Genomic DNA, 26,342 nt, shown 5'->3' with positions numbered 1-26,342 from the left:
TCAGACCATTAATGGAGGCTAAAGTCTTGTCATTTTGGGATGTTTTCTTTGGTGAAGGTCTTGTCTATGGGGAAATCTTAACTTCCTGGCATGGTTAACTAGGTTTTGAGCTAAAATATCCTGGATCACAGTAACCCTAATGGTGCCTATTACCTTTACATCTTTAAAAATGAATTTGTGGTGCAGGTCAAGCTGGTGCAAATTCTTTTTTTTTTTTTTTTTTTTTTAGTGAAAAAGAAAATTGATGTGTGCAATCTCGTATTTAGATCTCTAGGAGACGGGATCTCAACAACTGCAGTGATGTTTGTGCATCATGTTGATCTTGGTCAGAACTTTGATACCTGATATATCACATCAAAACGGACTTCAGTGGAGGCAGTTGTGGAAGTCTTACCGAGTGTGAAATGTCCATATTACTCATGTGTATAGATTTTCCCCCTTGGTTTGAGGAATTTTTATATATAGTGGGATTTACAAAATAAAGTCCTACAATTCCCCACTGTGGCATAGCACTGTAACCTCGAACACTACTGGGCCCGTATTCACAAAGCTTCTTAAGCCTAAAAGTTGCTCTTGGTGACAATTCTAAGAAAATTCTTAGAATTATGACATTTTCTTAGAATTTTCCCTTAAATTTAGGATTAAATCTTAGTTAAGATAAAAAATTATTCACAAAACATCTTAGCCCTAAAAACAGCTCCTAAGGTAAAAATTGTTAAGAGTAGAGAGGAGGACTTTTAAGAGGCTTAAGAGTTTCTATAGCAGAGGACAAAATGGTGGAAAGAAGAAATATTCTCCAAATACTGAAAATAAAGATAAAAGAAAACACTGCTTTTCTGTCCAATTTGGGTTTCTTGTTGTTTTACTTCCCTACATCTCTCTTGGATTGTTCGCTACATAATCTCCAAAAGTGCAACTTAAAACATGCAATCATGTAAATTGGTAAAAGGTCAGCCATTTTTCTCCCATCAATCTGAAATGGTATAATAAAAGTAATAATAAAATCAGTATGGTAAATAAATGTAAAAACTTTAATATAGTAACTACTGTGTGAAAATTTGTTGCTTCTAAAGTAGACATATTTTTAACATTTGGCTGTTTTAATTAACTTTAATATATTTCGTCTATACAAACATTATGATATCATGTATTCTATTTTCACAAAGAGTGTATTTCAAAACCTTTGCAGAGGTCAGAGGTTATTTTTTTATCAACTAATCACAGTCCTTGAATTGCTGCATCATCCCTAGCAACGGGGTCAACCACACCACCTCACTAAGACTCCTAGCTAGGTCATTTTAGGCTAAGATAGGAGCTCTCTGAAATAATTCTAAGAAGCTTTGTGAATACGGGCCCTGGTGTATAACCCTGGAGACAGGAATGTGTGTGTGCGTGTATTTGTCCTGTGATGAACTGTCCAACTCGTGCCCTGAGTCCCCTGAGGTAGACTCCTGTGACTGTACAGGAAAAGCAGTATAGAGAATAAATAAGATTTAAAGTGACTTTGACACATGTACCACTTGTTTAAACTAAAAATGCAAAAAGGAAAATAGCATACATATTACAATTAAATCAAAAGTGAAAATGTGATTCCATGCAGACAGCAGAGGCTACCAAAATGTCAGGGTGAGTCCGTCCCTTTAAACATACCAATACTAACTATTATTTACTGCAGTAGGTGAAATGGAAACAGTTTTATTTGAGCTGGTGGTTTTGTGTGTCAGTGTCAGATGTGGGTCAGAGTGGCACTTGTGCCAAAGCATGTGTGGAATGAGAGGAAGTGGATCTCAGGGGAGGCAACAGGACTACAGAACACACCAGACACAGGAAATATTCACTGCACCACAACTCTGCACCCATATATACTAAGCAAAAAAAGAAACATCTCTTTTTCAGGACTGTATTTTAACAATAATGTTTTAAAAATCCAAATAACTTTACAGATCTTCATTGTAAAGGGTTTAAACATTGTTTTCCATGCATGTTCAATTAACCATAATCAATTAATTAACATGCACCTGTGGAATGGTCGTTAAGACCTTAACAGCTTACAGAAAGTAGGCATTTAAGGTCACAGTTTTAAAAACGCAGGACACTAAAGAGACTTGTCTACCGACTGTGAAAAACACCCAAAGAAAGATGCCCAGGGTCCCTGCTCATCTGCGTGAACCTGCATTAGGCATGCTGCAGGGAGGCATGAGGACCGCTGATGTGGCTAGGGCAATAAATTGCCATGTCCGCACTGTGAGACGCCTAAGACAGCGCTACAGGGAGACAAGAAGGACAGCTGATCATCCTCGCAGTGGAAGACCACGCGTAACAACACCTGCACAGGATCGGTACATCCGAATATCACACCTGCGTGACAGGAACAGGATGGCCACAACAACTGCCCGAGTCACACCAGGAACACACAATCCCTCCATCAGTGCTCAGACTGTCCTCAATAGGCAGTCCATGAGGAGGAGATGCACTGCAGTACTTCAATCAACTTTTGATTTTGAGCCTCCCTTCATTCAGGGACACATTGTGAAACATTTTTAGTTTATGTCTTATGGTGTTGACTCTTTTAGTGTTCATACAATTATTTACACTTTAAGTTTTCCTGAAAGTTAAAACAGTTAGAGGACGCTTTTTTTTTTTTGCTGAGTATATAACATGCTGTCTGTTTGGTATAATTAGTTATTTTAAAGAAATACAATATACATTGAGTATTGATTTTAATAAATCGCAGTGATTTCTGGTTAGTTGTTTAAGAACAAGAAAGAAAACAAACATGAGTTTGGGTCTTGTTTTACAGTTGAGGTTGTTCATGTATAGTAAAAGCAATTACATTTAAATTTGTTTAAGTGGTCTGTAGTGAAAGCGTCTTATATGCAAAAGTCAAAGTTATCTATTCCCCTTAACAATATAGTTTGAACAAAAAATAATTATGAACGTAGGCCAAATTTTAGTGTCCTATAATAGTGGTGGACACAGTCATTCTGTGCTCAAGTGCATTCCAGGAAACCAAGGCTAAATAAATTAGGGGATGGAACTGCCCTGCAGTCGCAATTATTTTATTTATACAGGTCTAACCGAGTGATCTAAGGATAGTGCCTAAGAAAATTACTTACAGCTGACTAACCTACATTTTTACATGCTTAAACTCTCAACCCTTCAGCTTTCAACCAAATCCTTTAACCATCCTATTGTAATATGTTAACATGTCAATTTCATTTTCTAGATTTTACTACATAACAGGATCATTTACTGTTTAATCGAATTATCTCAAAGCAGACCCAAAACCCAGCCAAGTAAGCTAGATCACATCTCATCCCTATCTAGAAATAATCAGTAGTTGACTTTTTCTTGCTGACCAGCAACAACACTTTGCTTAGGGTGCTGAGCATTCTGCATTGTTCTCAGTGCTGGTTCCCAGGGCAGGGTGGGGGAAGAGAAGAAGGGGGTCTCGGGGGTGCTCGTGATGGTGGGGGTCCATGGGGTGATCGCCCAGGTGGGGGTCTTGGTGGTGAGCGAGTTGGTCGGTTGGAAGGTGCTGAGGTGGAGGGGTGTATCAGGGGCCGGTCCTCTGCTGGAGGTGGAGGAGGGCTGCGTGGCGGAGCCCTGACTGCCTCGTCTTTCACCCGTGTAAAGTTGATGCATCGACCCTGCAGGCACACAGCAGATGGCAGGATAAGTGACAGTTAAGAGCTAAAGCTAACCTCCTTGCTATGTCTATGCATCACCATCCAGTTCTGTTCATTAGTTAGTAAGTCTGACCCCCAAAATCACTTTGTTTATTTTCACTATAAATGCAAATTGGGTTGTGTGGGTACAGAAGAGGGGGAAAATTTTATTCATCATTTTATATTATATATTTTTAAATGCATTTTATGCAAAATTATGTAAATCTTTAGCATGAAAGGAAATAATTTAAAAATCTCTTACTAGGCAGATGCGTGTAAGTAACTTTTATGCTTAAAAAAGTAATTGCAGCATTATTCTCTAATTAGTAAATAAATAAAAATCCCAATCTCAAAGTACTATTATTGTCTTTGTGTCTTTGCTTAGATGATGACCACGAAAAGCACAAGACTTTACACACAGCCATCATTCTCTTCCTAAAATCATGGGGGTGGGGTTTAAATGGTTGCAGCATTGCACTTTGGGATGAATGAGAAGCAATGAAAAAACCCTTCCTCCAAAAAAGCTTTGGGAAATAAATCCTGCATTCTTACAAGTAATGTAATTCATCATTGTCAGGAGGGTGAAACTTTCAGAAGCCACTGACAGGAAGTTTTCATGGCTTTTAAGTTAAGGTCAAAGCAAAGAAAAAGTATTCAGCATGTACTTTACGCATCATTTAGTGTGAAAAATAAAATATTCAATAATGTTAAAACTTCTTACTTTTTCATTACACTAGACATAGACTAGTCTTTTGAGATCCATCTGTAATCACTTTTTTAAATGTATGGTATGAATACAGGTATTAGAAAATAAAATTAAACTTTAATATTTGTTGCTGGATTGTATAAAATTCCATATACAGTAGAATTTTTTTTTTGTATATACTCAAATATTCTCTAATAAAGTCAATAAATGATCAGTTAAAGATTTCTCTCACCAGTTAATAAAGGCTGTGGAATCGATTCTAATCAATTAGCTACACTTAACACGATAAGGCTGGTGCTGATGCTCTATTGGCTAAATGGAACAAAAAGCACAATGCTAGCTGATGAATACTTGTCCAGTGTTCAGTCCGAAAACAGGGTCAGAATCTTCTTTAAATCCATTTGAATTACTTTCACTTGAGTGGCGATGAGAGCAGCCGTCAGGGAGGTGCCACTTTCTGCCATGCTGTTTGATTGCTCATCAGACAAACAGATGGAGAGATTAAAGGCCACGAGCCAGACCGTGACAGGAGAGATTCCATCTTTTGTTCCAGGTCTCTATAGCATTGGATCAAGGCTAGGGCAAGTGACCAAGACCATCACTTTCTTTGTTTATGCCCTAAAGCAAAGAGGACACATTCATGAAATGCTGGGTAGCTCACATTAACCCAGTACACACAGACAGTCCCTCCTTCCATCTAATGACAAGAAAGAGAGCTTTTTATCCCAGCATAGAGTGCAAAAATATGCGCTGATGGACATTGAATTTTTGCTGTTTAGCATCATGCGAGATCAGGTCAGGCCACATGAATCTTTTTATCTTTGTGTGCTGCTCCCTCCTTAGGATTTAGATATACAGTAATAGTTTAAAAGTTTTATACAGTCATCATACACAGTAAGAGATACAGAATTCACATGTATTTTTTTCTCTTCATTATACTAAATTGCTCATAAAAAGCTCAGACATTTTTTACCAATCTGATCTACCCACGCAGAAGTCGTTGATAACAAATCAATCCTGTCACGCTATGGTCCAGGTCTGTGTACAGCAATGCACCAGGTGGGTGGTGGTAAATGTGTTCTTCTGATACGTCTTTTTAGAAACTGCTGTGGAACTGCTGCCGGTGCTTGATGCCTGCTGGGGGACATCCACAGTAGTTAAATCACCATATGGGCCGATTTTTCTCTGTTTTCCATACCCCTTGCTCTTTCTCTCTCTCTCTCTCTCTCTCTCTCTTCCTTCTTCCTTCTTCCATCAGCACATCTGCACAGCATTCAGGAGGCTCCATTCTCATTCGGCCCATATGCTCACTCCGGTGCGTGGCTGTTGCTCTGCTGCTCGCCAAATTGTCCCATTCACCACACATGACTGCTAGAGTGATGGCTTCAGCCTCCCAGCTAGGCATCCATGAATTACTCCCCATCACCCACAATGCTGCACAACAATGGTCAAGCACAATAAAATTCAAACCCGACCCTGCTTGCCTGCCCCATGTCACATTACAGGGCTCTCAGTTTAATAAGCTGTTAAATCAGACCACCAAGTATCTGTTTAAGTATGCTCTGGCCCTGACCAAGATCTAAGTGGGCAAAAAGGATAAGCAACTTGAGAAGAAAATCAATTCAAAAAGTAAAGTTCATTTCATTCTCACTTCCAAATGATGCTAACTGGGAATTCCTGCTAGTCAGAGTGGGCTATTTTGCTTTGCATATCAGTAGGTCATTACCAAAGAATAATTTAAAACTCTTTCCCCTCTCTTCTATGAATTTGCTTTGTCTTAGCAGTACATGGGCAGACCCAGACCATGAAAGGTTACTCACTTTCAAGCTGAGTGGCCTTGTAAACCAGGCAGACAAAGAATTCCACAGCAACAACAACAAAAAACTTTCTGTGACAAGACTTCTTTTCTTCACAGAGTAATAAAACAAACCTGTCACTTTTGCATCACAATGTGTGCACTGAGGCTTTTACATAATGAGTTTAACCTAAATGGCCTCTGTGTTATACATTAGCTGTATGTCCCATGTTAATATAGGGGGGATTAATATTAACCAAGTGCATTTTCTCTGTTCATCTTATGAAGAAAATGCTAAAATAAATAAATGTGTTCAACGCAGTACATGGAGGCATTTATTTATTCAATTGTTTGTTTTCCTTATTTTTTTTTTTTGCTTGTTCTCACTACCTCCACCATGTCAATGCAGAAGGTTTTTCAACCACACACTTAAGGTTAAAATAATCATAATTTTTTATTATATATTTATATTTATTTTTATTACATTATTATTATTATTATTATTATTATTCTTACATACTTATTTATTTTACATTCAGTAATATTATTTTGACTGTTTCATACCTTAACACACAATTTTGGTTATCTGTACAGGCAGAAAAGGAATAGCTGGTGTGAAATAGAAATGAAATAAAACACTAAATGTGTAAGAGTACATGAATAGAGGGATTGCAGGAAGTTTGGGTGTGTATTCACCGTGGTATGTGTGGTTTGTGCCAGAGCAGCTCATAAGACATTGTCCTGCAGGTGGGCATGAAACACACGGCTTACTGTGGACATGCTCAAACCAGCCTGAATGCTACAGCTGTTATCAGCCAAACCCTCTTCTTTAGTGAATCTGCTGCCTTTCCCAATGCTTTTCAAAGCTTCTGGGCAGTATATAGAGCAGCTGGGCACTGGCCCTGCCTCACACAAGCAGCCTATTCTGCAGCACAGCTCAATAAGACAAAATGCACATGAGTCCATCCACAGTGAGAGTGGAGCAATAGCTTGGCCAACTCAATAGAGTCAGACTGTATGCTCTTCATCGCTCCGGCCCACATGAAAGATGCCTTTCATAGCCCTGCAGATGTGTCGCCATGATACGGTCTGCTGTGGCAGAATAACGCAACGTGTCGCAGAAGATCTCACACATTGAAAAATGTCTCATTACAAAAACAGGATGGTAATGGACTTGAAAAAGAGACTGTACTGATCCAGACCTGCTCTATGTCATAAGAAATAACTACTAGCATTTAGGGTGCTAATGTGTGTTGAGTGGAATTAATGATGGAATCAGTGATGGAGTTGCTCTTATCTCCAAAACTGCTACAGTGAACAAATCTCTGCAAGCCATGATCCACAAATAACTCAAGTATCTATAATGACAAATTTCTTTATGGACAAAAGTAATACACTGAGTTGCAAAATTTAGATTTTAAAAATTCTTCTACACACGGCAAAGAGATGATTTAAACTTTCTCTGATAATGTTGTGTGCTTATTTTTAAACATTGTGTACAAATCAAATCCAACCAGTACAAAATTCATGAAATGAAATCAAGCATTTCAATAATTAGATGCTAGAGAACACAAAAGCAAGAAAAACACAGTCTCTGTGTGAACCCTGAAGTACCTTATAAGGCAAGGAAACATGCCAGAGCTGGGCATTGAAGCCAGATAAAACTGCATTCCGGAGATGGAGACTGTGGTATTTGGTCATATATTCTCACTCTGACACAACTTGGTACAGTAAATACATGAAGTAATATTTTGGATGGATTTATACTGTATATTATTCCTACCTGATCTCCCGGCTGGGGCCTCATGAGAGACACTTGGTCATATCCACGGCGGAACAGAGCCCACAGAGCGTCCAGTTTCCCCTGAACAGGGCAAAGACAGGAAAAAACAACATTCAGAGAGTACCTTAAGCCCTATGTTTCCTTTCAATATTTTAGTGAGATCAGGAATTCAATAATATTTTTTGAACCACTGGCTTTAATTAAAACTAATTTGTAAAAGTGGTATGCAAATCAATATGATATAAAGAAGTAAACCACAACAGAAGAAACTCTAAAAGCTTACATTACTCACTCACCACATACTGTACACACTACAGAGACATTGTCACACATTGGACACACCTTCTAACTCCATGGTCTTTCCTGATTTTTATTTCTTTCTACACTGTAGAACATTGCTGAACATTGCATTTATATATATAAAATCTAAGTTATAAACATTGAAAGACTTTTTTCAAGCTCTTGAAGTTAATAATAATAATAATAATAAAAAAAACAAGCTTGTTCTCAATTCCTCAAGACCCTCCCATGGTGGGAAACTCACAGACTCTGAAACTCCGTTAGGCTACATAAACTTCTGGGTAGACAAAGTTTTACTATGTGTGATAAGACTCTTTTTTTTGTAAAATAACAACACATTTGGGTCAAATTTCTTATTATTGCACTTAGGTTATATGATTTGTATTGCACAAGCCCTTGTGATTGAGCTTTTGCAGAAAAAAAAAATGAGATAAGAATAAACACTTTAGTCTAAATTTATTATTTGCACGTGCATGAATCTACAAAAAATGTTAGTGGAGAAACTCAGTACCTTAATGGGAGTGTACCACCTCCTCTGTTGCGAATTCCGGTGTGCTGTTGACCTCCTAGGTTTGGGCTCATAAGGCTCAAACTCCTGCTCAGGCATCTTCACCACTGCATTCTTGGGTTTCTCCAGTTTAGCACCTTCCTCTGTAGAGCCTTTCTCACCCCAGCGCACCTAACAAACAGCAGCAAAACAATTGGACAAAAAAAAAATGGACAAAAAAAGGAAAGTACTTAAAATTCCTTACTTTTGGGTATTTGGAATTATGACCTACATCTTCTATTATGTGTTTTAAAGCACAAGTACACAAATGTACCCAAAATTATTATATCTACTTATGTCCAAATAGTATAGTTTTTAAATTAGGTTGCTTTATAAAAAACATACAGTATATCCTAACAAACATAAAATTTATCTATATTTTAAAAAGGTAAAAATATATCACCTCCATCCTTTTAATGCCTCCAACTCCTCTGCCGCCATAATAAGAGGCATCAACTGTAGGCCATTTCTTCTTTGGCATCCCATCCTCATCATCAGACTCCTGAACACATACAAAAATTTCTTATGCATTAAAAAATTTAACTTGAGTAACTGGGTGCACAAAGTCTAAAACATTTTCTGTTTAAGGTTCAGTCTGTCTACTTCCACCCAAATAAATTTAGCACAAAAACACAGCTGAACAGTGCGAGAGACACAAATAGCATCCTTATTGTTATTCCTAATCAAAGGCAAACTTGCATCTATTAAATCTCAGCAGACAGAGGTCATTATTTATGGATTCAGTGTTAAGTGGCACAGATGCACAGTCTAAGGCTACTCCCACAAAGCTCTCTTATTTCACATCAGCATTGGCGACTGCTCGGCGTTGACCTCTGGGAACAAAACATGCACAAGAGGGCCATTCTGCACTTTCTGTGGCACGGTGACTATGGATCATGCTGGAGGTCTCTTCTCTCTCCTTACAGGCGCTCACTTGTTCTGCCGCGATACCAGTGCATATGTCACGGTCACAGACACTAATCAAGTCAGTCAGCCAGTGATGTTTTATGAAGACATTGTGTAGTTATGATAAAACTTTGATAAAATCTTTAATTAGACCAGCCTTTGATAAAAGCTTTAATTAGACCAGTCTCATTTTATACTGTAGAAACGAACAAAAAAAGGAATTAATTCACATGTACTGTATGGTGGCATAGGGGAGCTGGGATAAAAGTATATGATGCCAAATTTAATACAATTCCACTTTGCTTTACAGAGAAATGGTTTTTAATTTAAAACTGTAAGGCAGATGCCACCATTCAAAAGAAACTGATCATGTCCTAGTTTAAAGTTTTTACTTCGTGTAAACTGTGTAAAATCTGTACATAGTACAATTTAAATGAATTTGTAGATCATTGACTCTCTAATAGCGATTTTAATGCTTTTCATAAATCTACATTTCCTTGACACAGATGGGTCCAAATAATAGATAAATATTAGAGATACTACTTTTTCTTTATAAAGATTTTTTCAGCTCTCTCTCTCTATCTCTCTCTCCAGGCATTACACAAAAATCACTCATTATAAGAGAAATTATTATAAAACTGTAGAGTGACTCTACAGTCACTTCACAAAAATCACTTATTATATACATGGAGTATAATAAATATAATAAAATCATTCTTAAGTAAAAGAAAAAACAGTCCCTTTATATTCAAAAGTTTTTTGATTTCAAAAATAAACTTATTTTTCACTTCCAGTTCTTTGGAATTTGTTACATTATCTGATATCAAATTAATTTTTTCTGATATTCGATCCATCAATTGTGCTGGTATTTGAAAAATACCAATGTTGATACATAGCATTTTCAAAGCATGTGAACCCTTTTAAAAATAATCACAAAATGAATACAGAAGAAAATGCTAAACTTACAGGTTCAGGCGGTGGTGGAGGTGGTGGCTCCTTAATGACCTGTTTACAGTACAAAATTAAATCTTGACAAATGTTAAACTGGTAATAATATTAAATAAAGCAAGAAGAACAACAACTCACCACATGTAAATACTCACCACGGTACAGCACAGAGGCCAGAACCACCACATCAGCAGCAGACCCACAATCAGGAAGATTACCAATAACGAAATGAGGAGAACGGTGCCATCAAACTGCACTCAGACAATTACATCAATCAGTTATATCCTTTCCACATCACCAAGCTGTCAGCTATCACCAAGATACAGCACATGGTAGAAAAGAGAACTTGTCAGCAGACCTAAGAGGAACTATCACAGAATGTGAACTTACTTGATAAAACATAGATTCCTCTGATGAAAGAAAGCAGAGGAGATCTCACAAAGTATAGAGAAAAGAGAGGGAAAGGAAAACAGGACAATGCATAAGAACCCAAAAGAAGGGGGATAGTGGATACTAAAAGGAATTCATAGAAACAGAAACAACATTGTCAGATGAATCACAATCTATAACATTTTATATGTGTAGCATTAATACCAAGAAACACTGTAGCAAAGAACATTTACAGAAATTTCAATAGAGACTTACTGAGGAAGCGAGAGGCAATAAAATTGTGTTATTAATAGTTAGCTTGTCTAATTTACTTGCAGATAATTCTGCCTTATTCTGGAAATACATGCTTCCAGTTGAAAAACAGCTGCCTGTAGGAAAAAAAAACTATTTTAAACTTAAAAGAAAATGTTCAAAAATGGGATAATAATCACTGATTTTGTTTAATAGATTTAATGATATCCATGAACTTTTAACTTTTTTTATTTTTTTCAATGTAGGTTCATGTCTCTGGTATGCATTTGAGATTTTTCACTCATAACATGTTTATACATGTTGCAACTATTTTTAGTGCTGTTTTGGTAAAATGTAAAGTGTAAATATTCAGGGTTTTTTCAAGAAGGGGAATCTGGTGTTTATCATGTACCACACTATTGCTGAACAATTAATTGCACAGAAGGTGAAGTCGTTTGAAAAAGGTATAAATTATCACAGGTGATGTGTGCAGTCAGCAATTCATGTGGGGTTTTGCCTGTAGTATTCTGAACATTACCTATGGATTTAGAGACTCATGCTCAAACTGTTGAATCGAAAGCCTCATTCATTAGTGCATTGTTTGCTTTAAACAAACCTGTATGTGGTTTGAGTGGCCAGGAAAGGCTAATTTCTAATGCTTTTTTAATGTTAGTATAAATTAATTTATATGAAGCACAGTAATCATGCCGAATGAGAGAAGTACTTACGTCAGGGTGGCCTTTCAGAGGGATTTCAGAAGCTCATGAACACATAAGAATGGAACATATCCACGGCGGAACAGAGCCCTTCATGCAACTACTTCTAGTGCCATTATTTGATTATAGTCTATATAAATAGGTTTGCAGCCCAGTATCACACACATTAATGTACTTACACATTTGGTAGTGGTGATGTGCACTGAACTAGTGATGTAAGACAAGCCTTCGTTCATGCTGACCTGAAGATATATCGCCCTGTGTCAGAGCACAAACACACATACAAATAAAACTCTCAGCCAAATCAAATGAGACATGCCAGTGTTGGAATATGCTTCTTTTTCTTCCATCAGAGCTCGGTCCTGGCAGAGACAACTATAAAGCTGGAAAGGGTTGAATGTTTACAGTTCTACAAATTCTAAAAACTGCCTTAATTATTTCCAGTGCACTTTTCTGTGGTATGTATTAGTTTCCCCAATTGAAATTCTAGGATAATCTAGAAAGTGTCATTAGACTGGCCAGAGGCATTTGGAAATCAGATTTCCCAGAATGTTACCCTGAGGTTTAGATATCAAATCAGAAAAAGATAGAGCTGCAAAGAAAGGTGGGAAAATTTACAGAAATGGGTTGAGATAACAGACAGAATAAGTAGGAAAGGAAGGGAAAACAAGACATTTTTGTCTTTGACTATGCTGAAAAAGCCCAAAAGTAATTATCCAACTGCAGAAGAAAACCCATATATCTGCTTATTATGAAAGATCAATTAGTGCATAATGGTCAAGTTCAACTTTAGTTAGAAAATAAGAACAGCGCCCAATGTTAACCTAAAATTAAATTGCCTACTTTTGTTACAGGTTATGCATTACTAATTAACAGCAAATGGAAACTGAAAATAATATTAATTATGTTTATTATAATAAATAAATAATTTCTATTGCCTTTTGAGGTGCATTAACTGTAATAAACATAAAAAAAAATTATTCAAAAGAACAAATAAGCATGTATTATTGCATATTTACTCATAATAACAGCTAGAACTGTAGTTTTAATGTGCTTTGTTGGACCCTTTAACAAAATGCCCCAATTCGAGAGGTTAGATTTTAAAAGGTTTTAAAGTTAAATTTTGAAAGGTTTTAAAGTAAAAAGTGAGAAAAGACTTTTCTTACAGTGCTCTTCTAATTTTTTTCTTAAATAAGGGTTGTGTTACAAATTAATTAATTTATTTTATTTATTTAAATTCATCAATTTAATGCACTACATGAAAAAGTCACATACATAAATTGTTTAAATACCCTTTCTGAGTATTTAGTAATTTTGAATAGTCAGAAAAAAATATTTAACATAATCTTTAATTAATAGTGTAATAAGTTTTACATTATTGCAGTAATATACTGTATTATATATTGATTATAGTGACAATAAAAATAGGAGCTGTGTATATCTATGTGAGATATTATAAAAGTGAATATTTCATGTAATGTATTTAATCAATTAATAATTAGCAACACCAGTTAAAATGTAGACAGTTCCAAGGTTAAACTGCAGATGTGGCAAAACAGAACCAGGACATCATCTCACCAGTGTCAGAGCTCACCTGTGATGTAACTTACACTTGTAATGTAAAGTAAAAAAAGGGAATCAGAATGTTCTGATGGAGTATAAATTTACAACATCACCCACATTGCCCAATCTAAATGAGTTTTACCTCATGTCCTCCCGAATTTTCTTCCAATTAATTATCTTTCCCTGATCAGGCAACATCTACCAGACAGAGAAGTTGAAGGCTAATGCATGCTTTCACTAAGACTTATGATGCCATGAGATAAAACACTGGTGGAAAGTGCTACTGGCCCTCTCCAAGGCACAAACCACTGCCATCACTAGTGGTTTCTGATTGACAAGGCTTTTTTTTCATCTCTTCATGATGACAAATATTTTTTTAAATGTAACACTTTTAATGCTTAATCTTTTTGAACAGTGAGATGTACTTAATACAAGAAAGAGGACTGTTTTTGTGAGGATGTGAATTTTGACAGTAACTGCCAATTCTAATGTAAATAAATGCTGTCAGTTTGCCCCTCTGGCCTCTTTTTTGACAGCTATCTCAAAAATGGAGACACACTTCTATGTTTGGTTTCATCGTGGACACTAAAGGTCAAATATCCACAACTTTCTCTTCTGGGGCAATCCTCTATCTATATAAACTAAGTAGGAAAAGACTGAACTGTCAATAAGTTACTGTAGGGGTTTCATCCTTTACCACTATCTCTCTCTATTTCTTTTCTGTTGCCTGCTCCTGTGTGGAAGGCCTGCTCAATCCCCCTGACAGAAGCAGAATGAAAGGAGCTCCAGTGACAGAGCCATCTCACTCTCCATCAATCAGGTAGTGGCTGGCCCTTTTAAGCACATCTTCAGAGAGTCTTTCAGTCATCATGCATTTGGATGTCAGCAGTGACAACTTTATTTTATAGGACATGGCTCCAGTAAAATAAAAGTGAAGGGAGACAGGTATTTTGTGCCCTAAAATCATCTTCTTCTCCACCCCCCTTCCATCTTTTCCCCAAACATGACAAACATCTTGTATGGCCACTCACAAATCTGTTAACAACACTGGCATGCATTACAGTTGACATATTGATTAATTTTGCCAGTGTAAATAACAGTGATCAGTACCTGACCAAACTAGTATTTAATATACTGTATGTTTATTTCTAGCATGACCATTATCATGGGCCTCTGTAATCTCATGATAACAGTGTTGTAGAAACGTTCTCAAAGTGCTTGCATGAGTAGAGATAAAGATCAACTTGGACTTGAAGTTTAGGGTAACCTAAAGAAAACTACAGGGAGATTTACTTGTGTGCATTTACTTACACAAACAATAAACAATTGTTATTTTTTTAATTTAGATAAGACCAAAAGGTTTACTGTTAATAACAGTTTAGTTATTATTTTAAAAGAACAAATAATGCTATGAGCTTGTGATCCTTTCTAGTTTTATTTCAGCCAAGTATGGATAAATATGTTATACACCGTAAATCCCCAGTGCTGATTTATGATTTCAATTAGACCTACATAAACACTGTATAATGTTAATTCTACACTGTGACTTGTACTTTGTCAGAAAAAAAATGTTTGGGCCATGCTCATTTCCTCTATGAACCATGAGCTGAACATGACCACCCTTTACAAACCATACTGAGTAGGAAAAAAAGCTGAATCTTGAGGTTACACTCCTACAGTATTAGCCAACCTACATTATACAGGATCATCAAAACTGTACAAGTTAAAATTGGGAAAAAGACCAGGCAACTGGTTTAATCAATTGTGCAGACAATGAGAAAACATATTTTTCCCATTGTGATATTTTTTGTGAAAATAAACTGAAGCTCTTAACCAGTATCTGGATAATTTTATGCATTTTGCTACTGTGACAAATTAGATAACTGCATGAATAAGTAGGTGTATATTCTTCCTAATAACATGACATGGAATAATTTTTAATGACTTAATATTGTACTATGCATTAAACGTGTCTGGATAAATATATCATAATATATCATATAAGTTAGCCAATCGGTTTGTAATATATTGACTTTAAACATTAAGATTTGTCAAAAGGTTTGCACTTTACGCTCTTGTACAGTAGAAATATTACCAGAGCATTACAGTACCCTTGACAGCAAGTATGCTTGTTCTGGAAGAAATTAAATACCCTTGGCAATCACATCCACAAAGGAGGCTTCTGCTAGCATCTACAGTACTAGTGACTCTGAACACTCAGCAACAGCAAAGATGGTATAAGACAGATTATCCTGGCATCTGACCAAGGAGTTAGTCACAAAGAGCAAAAGTGCACCATATTTGGGCCAGATAATAAAAGTAACCACTTTCATAAATTCACAAAAAACTATTTTAATTTAAACAGCTAAGGATATAGCATAAACAAGGGTCAATTGTGGACAAATATCTGTTTATATACACCCAAGCTGACTGAATCTAATAATGAAAAAAATCCAATATGTAATACAGTATAATATTGTTAATATAATTATAAACACATGGGCTGTTACGTTGTTTAGAAAAAGGCCCCTTTTAGCATCATGACTGCGGCTCTTTCACTTCTGCAGACAAGAACCGGTTCCAACAATCATAGAAAATCTACTTTGACAAGAACAAGACATAAATTCCTCAAGGTGTCTAGACCCAGAGGTGCTCCGCATTATGCAGCAAGCTTAAAGCACAGCATGCAGCTCCAAGCAGCCCATTTGGTGTGAGAGCAGATAATGTGGATATAATGTTTTGGTGTCTCAATTCGCTCTAGGCTTACACACATTCCTTTTTTCTTAAATAAAGAAAGCCAATTACCGTTAGCTCTTATCTCTTAGAGATGCTAATTAAATATTCTGCACGACACACATGGTGTCTGTCTGTGTTAGGAAGCGTAAGGCTTGACTGATGCAAGGAATGTACAATGACATTGACCTACATTTTTCAAGGGTAGTGATGTATTAGGGCAAAGAAGGTAGTGATTGGCTTTGGCACTTACTTTCCAACTTCATCTATAACTGGTGCTGGACAAAGAAGAAGAGTGTCTTCAATGTTTACAGGCTTTTCATCTGTGAATTAACAAAAAAAAAAAAAAAAACAGTATACAAATAAGCTAGAAGTGCTTGAAAGAGCATCAGTTAACCCTTAAACCCTGTGTATGTCTAAATATTGATGTTTAAAAACCAAATCGTTTATTTTATCATTTAAAATTAATAAATCTAAACTGACTCCATGTTCAATTGACTGTAACTAAAATTAAAAAATTTACTCAAACTCACTGTTACTTACTCACTGTGACTGTGTCATTGATTTTAAAGCTGCACATGACCTGATCGATGTTTCTAGCATACAAAAAGCCATTGCCTCTCACAACCACTTGGAAATCCTCTGCAAGAAATATACACCAGGATGGTTTAGAATTAACATAACTTTTCTTTACACAAACCTACAGTTGTTTATTTCATGGAAAATAAATTTGTAGACAGTAAGAAATAATTAAAAAATGTAATTCTGTGATTGCTGCATATATATATATATATATATATATATATATATATATATATATATATATATATATATATATATATAAAAACTTGAAAATAAATCACTAGCCTATGATTCACTAGCCCAGAGAAAGAATCTTTCATAAAATAATGCCAAAATGCAATATAGTGTGCAGGGCCATGGAGCATGATACCATTCCCACATATTTGTTCCATTTTTAACCTCTCAGAAGCACTTTACTCTAAGGGTGAGAGCGAGAAAGCATACTTTCCCGGGTACTGGTGATAAAAGCCATGTAGTTCTCACATACGCATTGTTTGACTGGGAAAGGGGTGGGACAGTGGTGGCTGACAAAGCTGTCTGTCTGACCTTTCTGCTGCCTCAGGCATTGCTGCAGTGCTAGTGATGGCTTCTAAGTAGCATATGTTAGAAGGAAAAACATCCCCAACCTTAGTAAGTGTTACAGAGCGCAGAGTGATCAGAAGCCCATGGGTTTATGTTGAGGATTTAGAAAGCATGATAATATGTATAAGTAAAGGTTTTATTAATTGCAAAAGAAAATTCCTAAAATGTGTATATATATATATGTATATATATATCAGTGAGCATTCTTCTGACCTTTAACATTTAACCGCAAAGTTCACTGAATAAAAAACATCTGTGGACATTATTTGATCTGGAAAATGTTGTGGTAAGTAAATGTCAGGTGAATGCCACTGCTGTAAGATATACCCTTACATTATCAGTTTCTTTCACTATTGGATAACGTGTACAATAGAAAATAAATAAATAAAATAGTGGTTAGTTTGTTGCGTCTCGAATTTCACATTTGGTCTGAGTGGATGTTTGCCCCGTGCTTGGTGGGGTTTTCTCCAGGTAGCCCTGCTTTCCCCAGTTTGCCTTTGCCTTGCTCTGCCTTAGCCTGACTTTCCACAGCACTGCCAAAAAAATCTGCATTGTGGAAATGGCTAATTTATTTTAATTTCGGTGGTCACAGCATCTATGTCCTTTTCTTCCTCTGTTACTGTCAGATGTGGTGAGTCAGATTGTGACAGGGCAGCATGAAGGATAAAGGTCAGCGCTGGGGAGTGCAAGGGGTACGGCTTAGAGCAAAATAGTGAGTAGGGGTTGGTATAGGACTGATTTGCACCCGCCACAACACCCCCGGAAACTGACGCCCCACCTTAGTGGCGGTGGCCTTAGAGACTGACCAGGTCTCATAGCGCAAGGTGACATGTATAAGAGGGCATCAATCACGGCCAGTGAAGGTTGGTGTGCTGGGACAATGGCTGAGCAATCATCAAAGCACCACTCATTGTCATGTCAGATCACAGGCTGTGCTCTCGTCATTTGCGAGAGATGGCCCGTGTTCAGGCTGCATGGCCTGGTCACTTCACATCAGCTTCACACATGAGAGGGCTAATCAACACTGTCTATAACAGACTGAACAGTAACTTTGCCATTAAATTAAACCCTGCTTGTATAAAACAATTCAGGTAAAGCCTATTGTTGGTTGATGAATATTTTTCTTTATCTTTACATAATAATACATGTCAGTATGCAATAATTGAACCTAATGGATGGTAATAAATTAATATTAGCTGATGGTGGTTCTCACAAATTTATTTTCATGGCATCTGTATTAATTACTGGGAAATGTTCTACTAATTATGACATTCATTGACATTTCTATTAACGATTAAATCCATTAATTGTTGCAAAAAAAGTTTGTTAAAAAAACATATCTATATATATAGTGTGTGTATATGTGTGTGTGTAATAACAATTGTGCATTATTTACATAATCTGATTAATTTTATATCCCTACTGTGACTCTATTATCTTACAGCTTAATACAAATAAAATGTTTCATTCATTAGTCTTTATTTGGCATCCCAAATTCTGCTGTAAGTAATGATGAAGTAATATAAGCCAACATTTATTTATTTTTGCTGATTTATCTTGGCCTAGTTTGCCACATCTAATTCACTGTCTGAGGTATTTGGTTATAAATGGCCAAACTACTACCCAGTCTTGGATGTAACAGTCAAATACCCATTTCTTTAATTGGCTACAGCTCAGTGGACAAGCCTCCAACATAAGCACTCGTGTGTAGAGAGCACAGGATGGATGAGCCTTGACATGACCTTATTAGCATGCACTTAGTGCAGAAGAGTGCACTTACAGTGCAGTCATTGTGGCAAAGACGGGGAGCGGATTAGCGCTGCTCAGACATGATCGGTTTTCATTTTCTGAGGAGCTGTGCAGAGTAATCCTCAGTGGACACATTATACTACAACCAGGAAGCTGGTTAAAAGACACACAAAGGCAGTGCATTGCAAGCAGAAGGCACTGGCACAACAAAGCCATAGACTGTCAGCAGGCAAAAACAGATATCTATTGACAGGGATGACCGGACACTCACTCAGATGTGTGACCTTCAAACATAGTGGCAAACTGAAGCTGGGGTGAAGTGCTCAGCAAGGACAGTTCAAAATAGGCTCCTAGAGGTTGAGATGAAATCACGCAATTCCAGAAAAACCTATTCATCAATGAGAAGCAAAGAAGGGCCAGACTGAGGTTTGCAACAGGCCACTGGAATTAGATAGTAGGGAAATAGTCAAGTCATCTTCTCTGATGAGTCCTATTTTTAGCTTTGGCTAACACTTAGTCGTCTTTTGGTTAGACTGAGACCTGGAAAGTCTAGAAGCCACAGTGTCTCACACCAACTGTAAAATGTAGAGAAGATTTGTGATAATTGGGGTGTCTCAGCAAGGCTGTAATTGGGCAGATTCATCTTTATAAGGGACACATGAATCAAGCAATATAAAACACTGTCCTGAAGAGCATTTGCTTTGCTGCTCTAACTGTGTTCTGAGGATTGGTTTTTTCCAACAGGTCAATGCTCCATCCCACACAGGCAGGGTGAACTGAATGGGTTAGGATCTGTGACCCTAATTAGTATTACAAATGTTATTGTACATCACCACTCGCCATCTACTACACCTACCCCCTGTACATCTAAACAGGTTCTCTAAACAGCAACGCATATGGCTGCAGCACACTGCATAAAATCACACAGATAAAGATCAATAACCTCAGTTATTGTTACTTTAGAATATGGAAAGATGGGATCTCTGTTTTTAACAATGGCACAAGAAGGTAACAGAAGGGCTGGGATTTTCAAAACAAAACAATCCCTGGAGATTCAAATCATACAAAAACATAAAAAGCGACAGATACATTGGGGTTATGCAAACCGAACTGTTAAAGATTGGTAAAAGAATAGGTGATTTGCCTTCTATTTTTTAACTGTCCAGTTAGGGGGTGCCTGTTGCTATTGATAATCTTAGATTCTTCTTCTTAGTTAATAGGGATGGAACATGATCATCCTTTGTTGTTGTAGGTAGCCCATCCACCTTAAGGTTTCCTGTTTTGTGAAATGGTTTTCTGCATACCACAATTGTAAAGAGTAATATAAGCTTTACTACTAACATCATGGCAGCTATTATGCCACTCTCTCTTTTAACAAAGTTTTTCCATCCTTAGAACTGCCACTCACTCAGTGTTTTTGCACACCATTCTGTGTAATCTGGTGTGTATGGAAAATCCCAGAAGACGCTCAAATCAGCCCATCTGGCGACAACGGTGACATTGTTAAAATCGAAGTGATCATCTTTTCCCCGTTTCTGATATTTGACGTGAACATTAACTGTAGCTCTTAACCTAAAAACCCATGTTCTAAACAGTCCAAACAAACAATATTCGGTAGACCTCTGGTAAAACTCTTACCTCCAGCACACACACTTGATGGCTCTGCTGCTAAAATCTCAATGCATGACTTTTTGATTATCTGAAAATAAAGAAACAATCATACAGCTGCATAATTTGTTATACAATATAATCATATAGTTTTCACTTCGTTATAAAGACAGATAACCAAAGAGGAAAACTTACTGAATCAATCATCCCCCTCAGGGCGTGGAAACCTCCCACAACAGGAAACACATGATCAATGGTGTCTGCAATGGTAGCCAACTAACACACAGTACAATATTATTCCTATAGGTTTTGTGAACCTACAAACAAACAATGCTGAGGTCTTCAGTGACCATAGTGATAGTGTAAGTTTTGCACTGTTTTATGTACCTGTGTTTGATTGAAGTCTTTGACCCCAACACAATACACTATGGCTCCCAAAGTTCTGGCCCTTTGAGCCTGCACACAAACACCCAACAAATGCATCAATGGCCTCAGGTGTGGTAATTTGAAGAGAAATGGAACCACCACTAGTTTATTAACTTGCCTCTTGCTGTGCTGTGATAAACTGAATTGTATTTAACTCGCCATCTGTCAAAGCAATTATAACACTGGCTGTTCCTGCAAGTGAAATGGCATGTGATATTGGTTTAAATCATTGAATCTGTTTGGTACAGTATTCATATGTACACTGTATCTTGCTGTGACACTTACCATAATTCCCATGATATATTTGTTCATTTGCCTGAAATTGCAAAGCAAGTGTAGCAAAGATCTTAGCTTAGGTGACAAAGTGATACATTAGGGAAGAACTTAAAGTATGATAAAGAGCATGCTGTTGGACCTTTTGTAATCCAAGGTTCATGAATGTGTCACCTCCTGGTACCACTTTCTTTAGCACACTCAGGCCCTTGGTAATCTCTTCTCTGTTTATAAGTAAAATTAAAGAAACTGTTAAGATTTTATACTTGGCTAATTTATTTAGGAGCTACACTGATTATTTAAAGAAGTATTGTAAGTTAAAAGATATGGATGTCTTACCTATTTTCAGTTAGTGGCATGACGATATTTCCACGCGTAGAAAAGACGATAAAAGACATCCTTAGCATTGGGCTATAACAGTAAAAAAAGAAGAAAACATAAGCAAGAATATGGTTCTAATATCATAGAAGAATATACTATCTCAAAAGAAAATATCAACCAGAACAGAATAAAACTTTACCTTATGAATTTCTCTGCAAGATGTTCCACAAAGGAATAAATCTCAACCCAGTGGTTCTTGACACTTCCGGATCTGCAGAAAGACACATCATTACAACAACCAGTTGGATGTTTACACTGTAATATGTTGAGTAATTTGCAATTATTAACACTAATCAGTAATAATTATTTTAATGGTCTGACTACTCGACCATCATGTGCAAAACATGCAAATTAGTAATTAATTACAGGCCCCAAACCACTCCTAACTAATTGCCTTTGTGTCAGATCATTGTACCCCTTGCTAACACAGAGCAAAAACCCCTCCTAATGGATCTAGGCAGTTGAATTAGAACAGATGGCAAGGGCCCAGTGTAACAGGTTGATATTCAATGTATAGCTGGCATTTACAACATCATTTTATTGTGTCTTTATCTCTAACAAACTGAATATACATAATATATATATATATATATATATATATATATATTACATCCTGGTAGTAATCCTCAAATCTTTAGCATCAATTTGTATTGCTAGTAATAAAGAAACTTCCATAGATTACGGGACTGAAGCCCAGAGCAGATTTTATGTTTCATAATATGTTAAAACATAATATAAAATATCAAATTCAAATTTCAAATAATACTATATATAGACTTTTTTTCCCCAAATTGCCACAAATATACATTGTCCAAACAAAAACTACACTAATATTTTACACACACTAATAGTTTGTTGGATCTCCCATCACTTTTTATTATGGCATGCATACACCATAGCATTATTTCCATAAGCTTATGCAAAGTCGCAACGTTTATTTTTATCCAGAGTGGCTTATTTCTCTCCATCTTATATTAATGATGGGAGAGTCAGACCACTGCATAAGGTATTCTTCAGCCCTTACCAAAGAATTTCAATGGGGTTTAGACTCTGTGGTGGCCATGCGTGAAAATTATGCATCATGCTCCCTAAACCACTCTTTCACAATTTGAACCTGATGAATCCTGGCATTGTCATCTTGGAATATGCTCATGCCACCAGGGAAGAAAAAATCCATGGATAGAAAAAATCTGGTCTGTCCACATAATGTTGCAAAACTTAGACCTAACCAACAGAAGCAACCCCAGATCATAACACTGGCACCACAGGCTTATACTCACTCACGCTAGGCGTGATGGGTGCAGTACTCCATCTAGCCCTGTTCTTTTCCTTATCCACCCATCATTCTGGAACAAAGTAAATTTAAATGCTCCACAGTCCATTCTTTATACTCCTTAGGAAATTGATTAGCCTCATTGACAAGTGGTTTTCTTAAGCCTGCAGAGCTCTTTAGTCCCAATCGCTTGAGTTGCCTCTGCAGTGTGAGTGTGAAAATGCTCTTACTTTTACTATTAAACATAGTTGCAAGTTATATTGCTTTTTCTGATTTGATTTCACCAAATGGTTAAGTGATCTCTGATCTCTCATATTTAACATTTTTCTCTGACCACATTTCTTCTTTGAGGATAATGGTCCAATTATTGGCCTGCTTCAAGCAAAGAAAACAACTAAGGAACATCTTCTGATGTTATGGTTTGGTTAAGATTAAAGCTCCTTGTTAGGGCTAAATAACTAATTGCCCGCTGAAAAATATTAATCACTGCAGTAATTTTCCAGTGAAAACCTCTTAACTATTTGTTTAGTTAAATTCAGATGTGATTTATTGATTTGTTTTTGGCTAGTTAGTGTAGGACCATTCAAGAAGTAGCCGCACGGAACATTATTGATAATACAAGTTGTAGTATACAACAATCTCAGAAGCACTTATTGCACACCTACCATGTGTATATATTTTTAGAATTTATTTTGAATGTGTTGTATAATAAAACAAAGGAAGTGCCTTTTGCAAATTCTTGAAACATGTGATGTTTCTCACCACTGTTGATTTTAAAAACAACCAAGATGAGGTTTTATTATCTTATAAACTTTGCCCATCATTGGTAAAATATGTATAATAATTATGTACATAAACATGTATAATATGGGAAATATGTGTATCGCAGAATTATGATTTATGGCAGATTATACATTATATAATTATACAGTATTACTCCAGGCTTGCTGAGTAAATTTACTTTGATTAAACAGAACAAAGAATTTGCATATCTCTTTATTCTGCTTCTGTATTTCTAAAGATGCTTATTTTAAATGTTCACTTTAGTCTACTGGAACTTACTGAATGGATGTCTATGCAAGCTCAGGACTGAAAAGGAAAAGGAGTTAGGTTCATTACTACTGTAAAAGGGCAAGTTAGAGCATGTTAAACTATTCCCAACTCACAGGTGCTGCATATCTGTCATCAAGATATACACTAGTGTGTGCTTCAATAGCACACCATAAGTCCTGCAGAGGCCAAGCAGCTGATCCTGCACTGGATGTTAGTGGTGGGAGGAGGTGCTATAGGACAATGATAACCATAAAATATAGTGTAGGAGTAGCAAATTGCTTTTAGTGATCTTATGCTTTAGCTCATATATGCCATAATTTAAATTATCCATGTCCATGCAGAAATCTTTCTAATTTACAAGGCACTGTTGATAAGCAACAGGGGTTTGTGTTTGTTCTAAAATAACTTGAATCACAGATTTTGGTTTAATAATTTCTATTTGCAACATTAAATTGTGAAAATAATTTTTACCTCAATCATTTAATAATATTGCAGTTTGCATAAATAAAGATGATCATTATATAAAAACACATTAAACTCCACTAAACTCCATGTAAAAGCCCAGGCATGAAAGGGAAAATGACCATGTTGGATACAGTATGCATCTCAGACCCACTGAAGTATCTCGTGAGTATTTTAGTATTTTTAAGTTTTTAGTCGTGTCGGTGTAATCGCACATATATATATATACAGGACTACCATGTGTTCTCGTGTCGTATTGTTACTTGTCATGCACCTCACATACAGTAGGTTATATACAGCAGCAGTTTAATGGGAAAGCATGGACACTTCACATTGGTGAATATTTGTCGAGCACCACTTACTTGTCGAGAACAAAATATAAGTCGAAGGCACCTTGACAAGAGCTCTCCTCGTCTTTAACATTAGGTTCGGCTTTTCCACTTGGAAGTGGGAACATCACCATTCCTAACACAGACAGAACCAAACCAAAGCTAAGGACAGGGCGCGCCATCTTTCCCCAAACAGCTCATTCAGTCCCGTACAGAACAAGCGACAGAATGCAGATTTCTCATCATTCCTCAGAAAGGTTATTAATCTTTCCTGGCGAACATATTCCACACAGATGTCATCGAGGTGTCAGTGTATTCAAAGCTACAGGGATCCGAACGTCCGTTTCCAAATCATCCCAAACGCCCCTCCTCTAGTGCACACTCCGGACAGAGAGAGAGAGAGAGAGAGAGCGCGCTTTATCGGAGGGAGTGCTGTTCCCACAGAAACACTTCACTAACCGCAGGCTAACAAACCTGCTTCAAGGTTATGAATGTTACATTAAAGACACGTGGACACGCCGGAACTTTCTGTATAAACTCATATATAATATATGATTATAAAGTATAATGTGAATCCCAGAGCTGGTTAAAAACAACTTGCAAAAATATCCACGGAAAAACTCTTGAACAGATAAAGAAGGGTGGCGCAGTTTTAGCTGCAAGTTTGTTCTCTCCCACTTTCTCTCATTCTGTGCGCGCGCGTGTGTGTGTGTGTGTGTGGTATTGATCCCGTCTCCATCCATAAGTGAAATGTACAGGTTTATTTTACTATTAAGTACAAACCTCAGTAGGCTAACCAAAGAATCAAAGAAAGCTCAGTGGTTATTTTAGTTTTGTTGTTGGTGTCTCGGATTAGCTCTCTCTCTCTCTCTCTCTTACTCTCACTCACTCTCAAACACGCGCGCGCGTACGCGTGTACATCCGCGCACGCGCGCACACCACTATCACCACATACAATATTTTACGAAGCAATTTGGCAACAATGCCCTTCGACTAATGCAATATTTTTTAGGCGGTTAGAAGAAGAAGAACGATCAAAATCTAATACGTTATATCATAGTTGTTATTATAAGCTATTATAATAATTATTTTGTCGACTGATATTTTTAATCTTCGGTTTGTAAATGTGAAAGTGATGCAGGATAATGCAGTAATTTATACCCTTTTTTTAGTTCAAGAATTTTGCAAGCATATGCTATTACTATAATAATAATAATAATAATAATAATAATAATAAATATTATTATTATTATTATTATTATTATTATTATTATATGAATAATAATGATGAATGATTTAATGATTTGGACATTTAAAAATTATTATAAACAACTGCAG

General features: G+C 36.6%; 1 protein-coding gene across 6 annotated transcripts; it reads right to left on the bottom strand.

Moving 5' to 3' along the window:
- Window positions 1-1,936: 1,936 nt before the first annotated feature.
- On the bottom strand, window positions 1,937-25,815 carry antxr1d (ANTXR cell adhesion molecule 1d). Of its 6 annotated transcripts, XM_053502721.1 has the most exons (19): window positions 25,038-25,100; window positions 23,172-23,233; window positions 22,027-22,098; window positions 21,846-21,917; window positions 21,649-21,730; window positions 21,519-21,549; window positions 21,352-21,425; window positions 21,195-21,263; window positions 21,003-21,083; window positions 20,838-20,898; window positions 16,830-16,928; window positions 16,540-16,609; window positions 12,170-12,248; window positions 10,809-10,904; window positions 10,672-10,710; window positions 9,203-9,301; window positions 8,764-8,931; window positions 7,953-8,033; window positions 1,937-3,650 (listed from the first exon to the last, which is right to left on the bottom strand). In XM_053502721.1, the coding sequence occupies exons 4-19, from the start codon at window positions 21,911-21,913 to the stop codon at window positions 3,405-3,407; spliced, it is 1,443 nt and encodes a 480-aa protein (XP_053358696.1). In that variant the 5' UTR covers window positions 21,914-21,917; window positions 22,027-22,098; window positions 23,172-23,233; window positions 25,038-25,100; the 3' UTR covers window positions 1,937-3,404. The 6 variants fall into 6 exon arrangements, 5 of the variants coding, with proteins under 5 accessions (XP_053358696.1, XP_053358698.1, XP_053358695.1 ...); XM_053502723.1 differs by lacking the exons at window positions 23,172-23,233; window positions 25,038-25,100 and adding an exon at window positions 25,788-25,815; XM_053502720.1 differs by lacking the exon at window positions 23,172-23,233 and having other exon boundaries at window positions 25,038-25,527.
- Between the last annotated feature and the right edge of the window lie 527 nt (window positions 25,816-26,342).

This window comes from Clarias gariepinus, chromosome 8 (genome assembly GCF_024256425.1).
Source record: "Clarias gariepinus isolate MV-2021 ecotype Netherlands chromosome 8, CGAR_prim_01v2, whole genome shotgun sequence".
Classification (NCBI taxonomy): Eukaryota; Metazoa; Chordata; class Actinopteri; order Siluriformes; family Clariidae; genus Clarias; species Clarias gariepinus.
Note: the sequence above shows the minus strand (reverse complement) of the source record. Positions and strands in the feature narration are given on the sequence as shown.

Excerpts from the sequence above, each read along its gene's own strand:
- antxr1d (XM_053502720.1), bottom strand. The coding sequence starts at position 25,186 with ATGGCGCGCCCTGTCCTTAGCTTTGGTTTGGTTCTGTCTGTGTTAGGA. Across the intron at positions 21,918-22,026 it reads CTTGCAGAGAAATTCATAAG|CCCAATGCTAAGGATGTCTT; the intron begins GTAAAGTTTTAT and ends TTACTGTTATAG. Across the intron at positions 8,932-9,202 it reads GAGGCATTAAAAGGATGGAG|GTGCGCTGGGGTGAGAAAGG; the intron begins GTGATATATTTT and ends GCTGTTTGTTAG.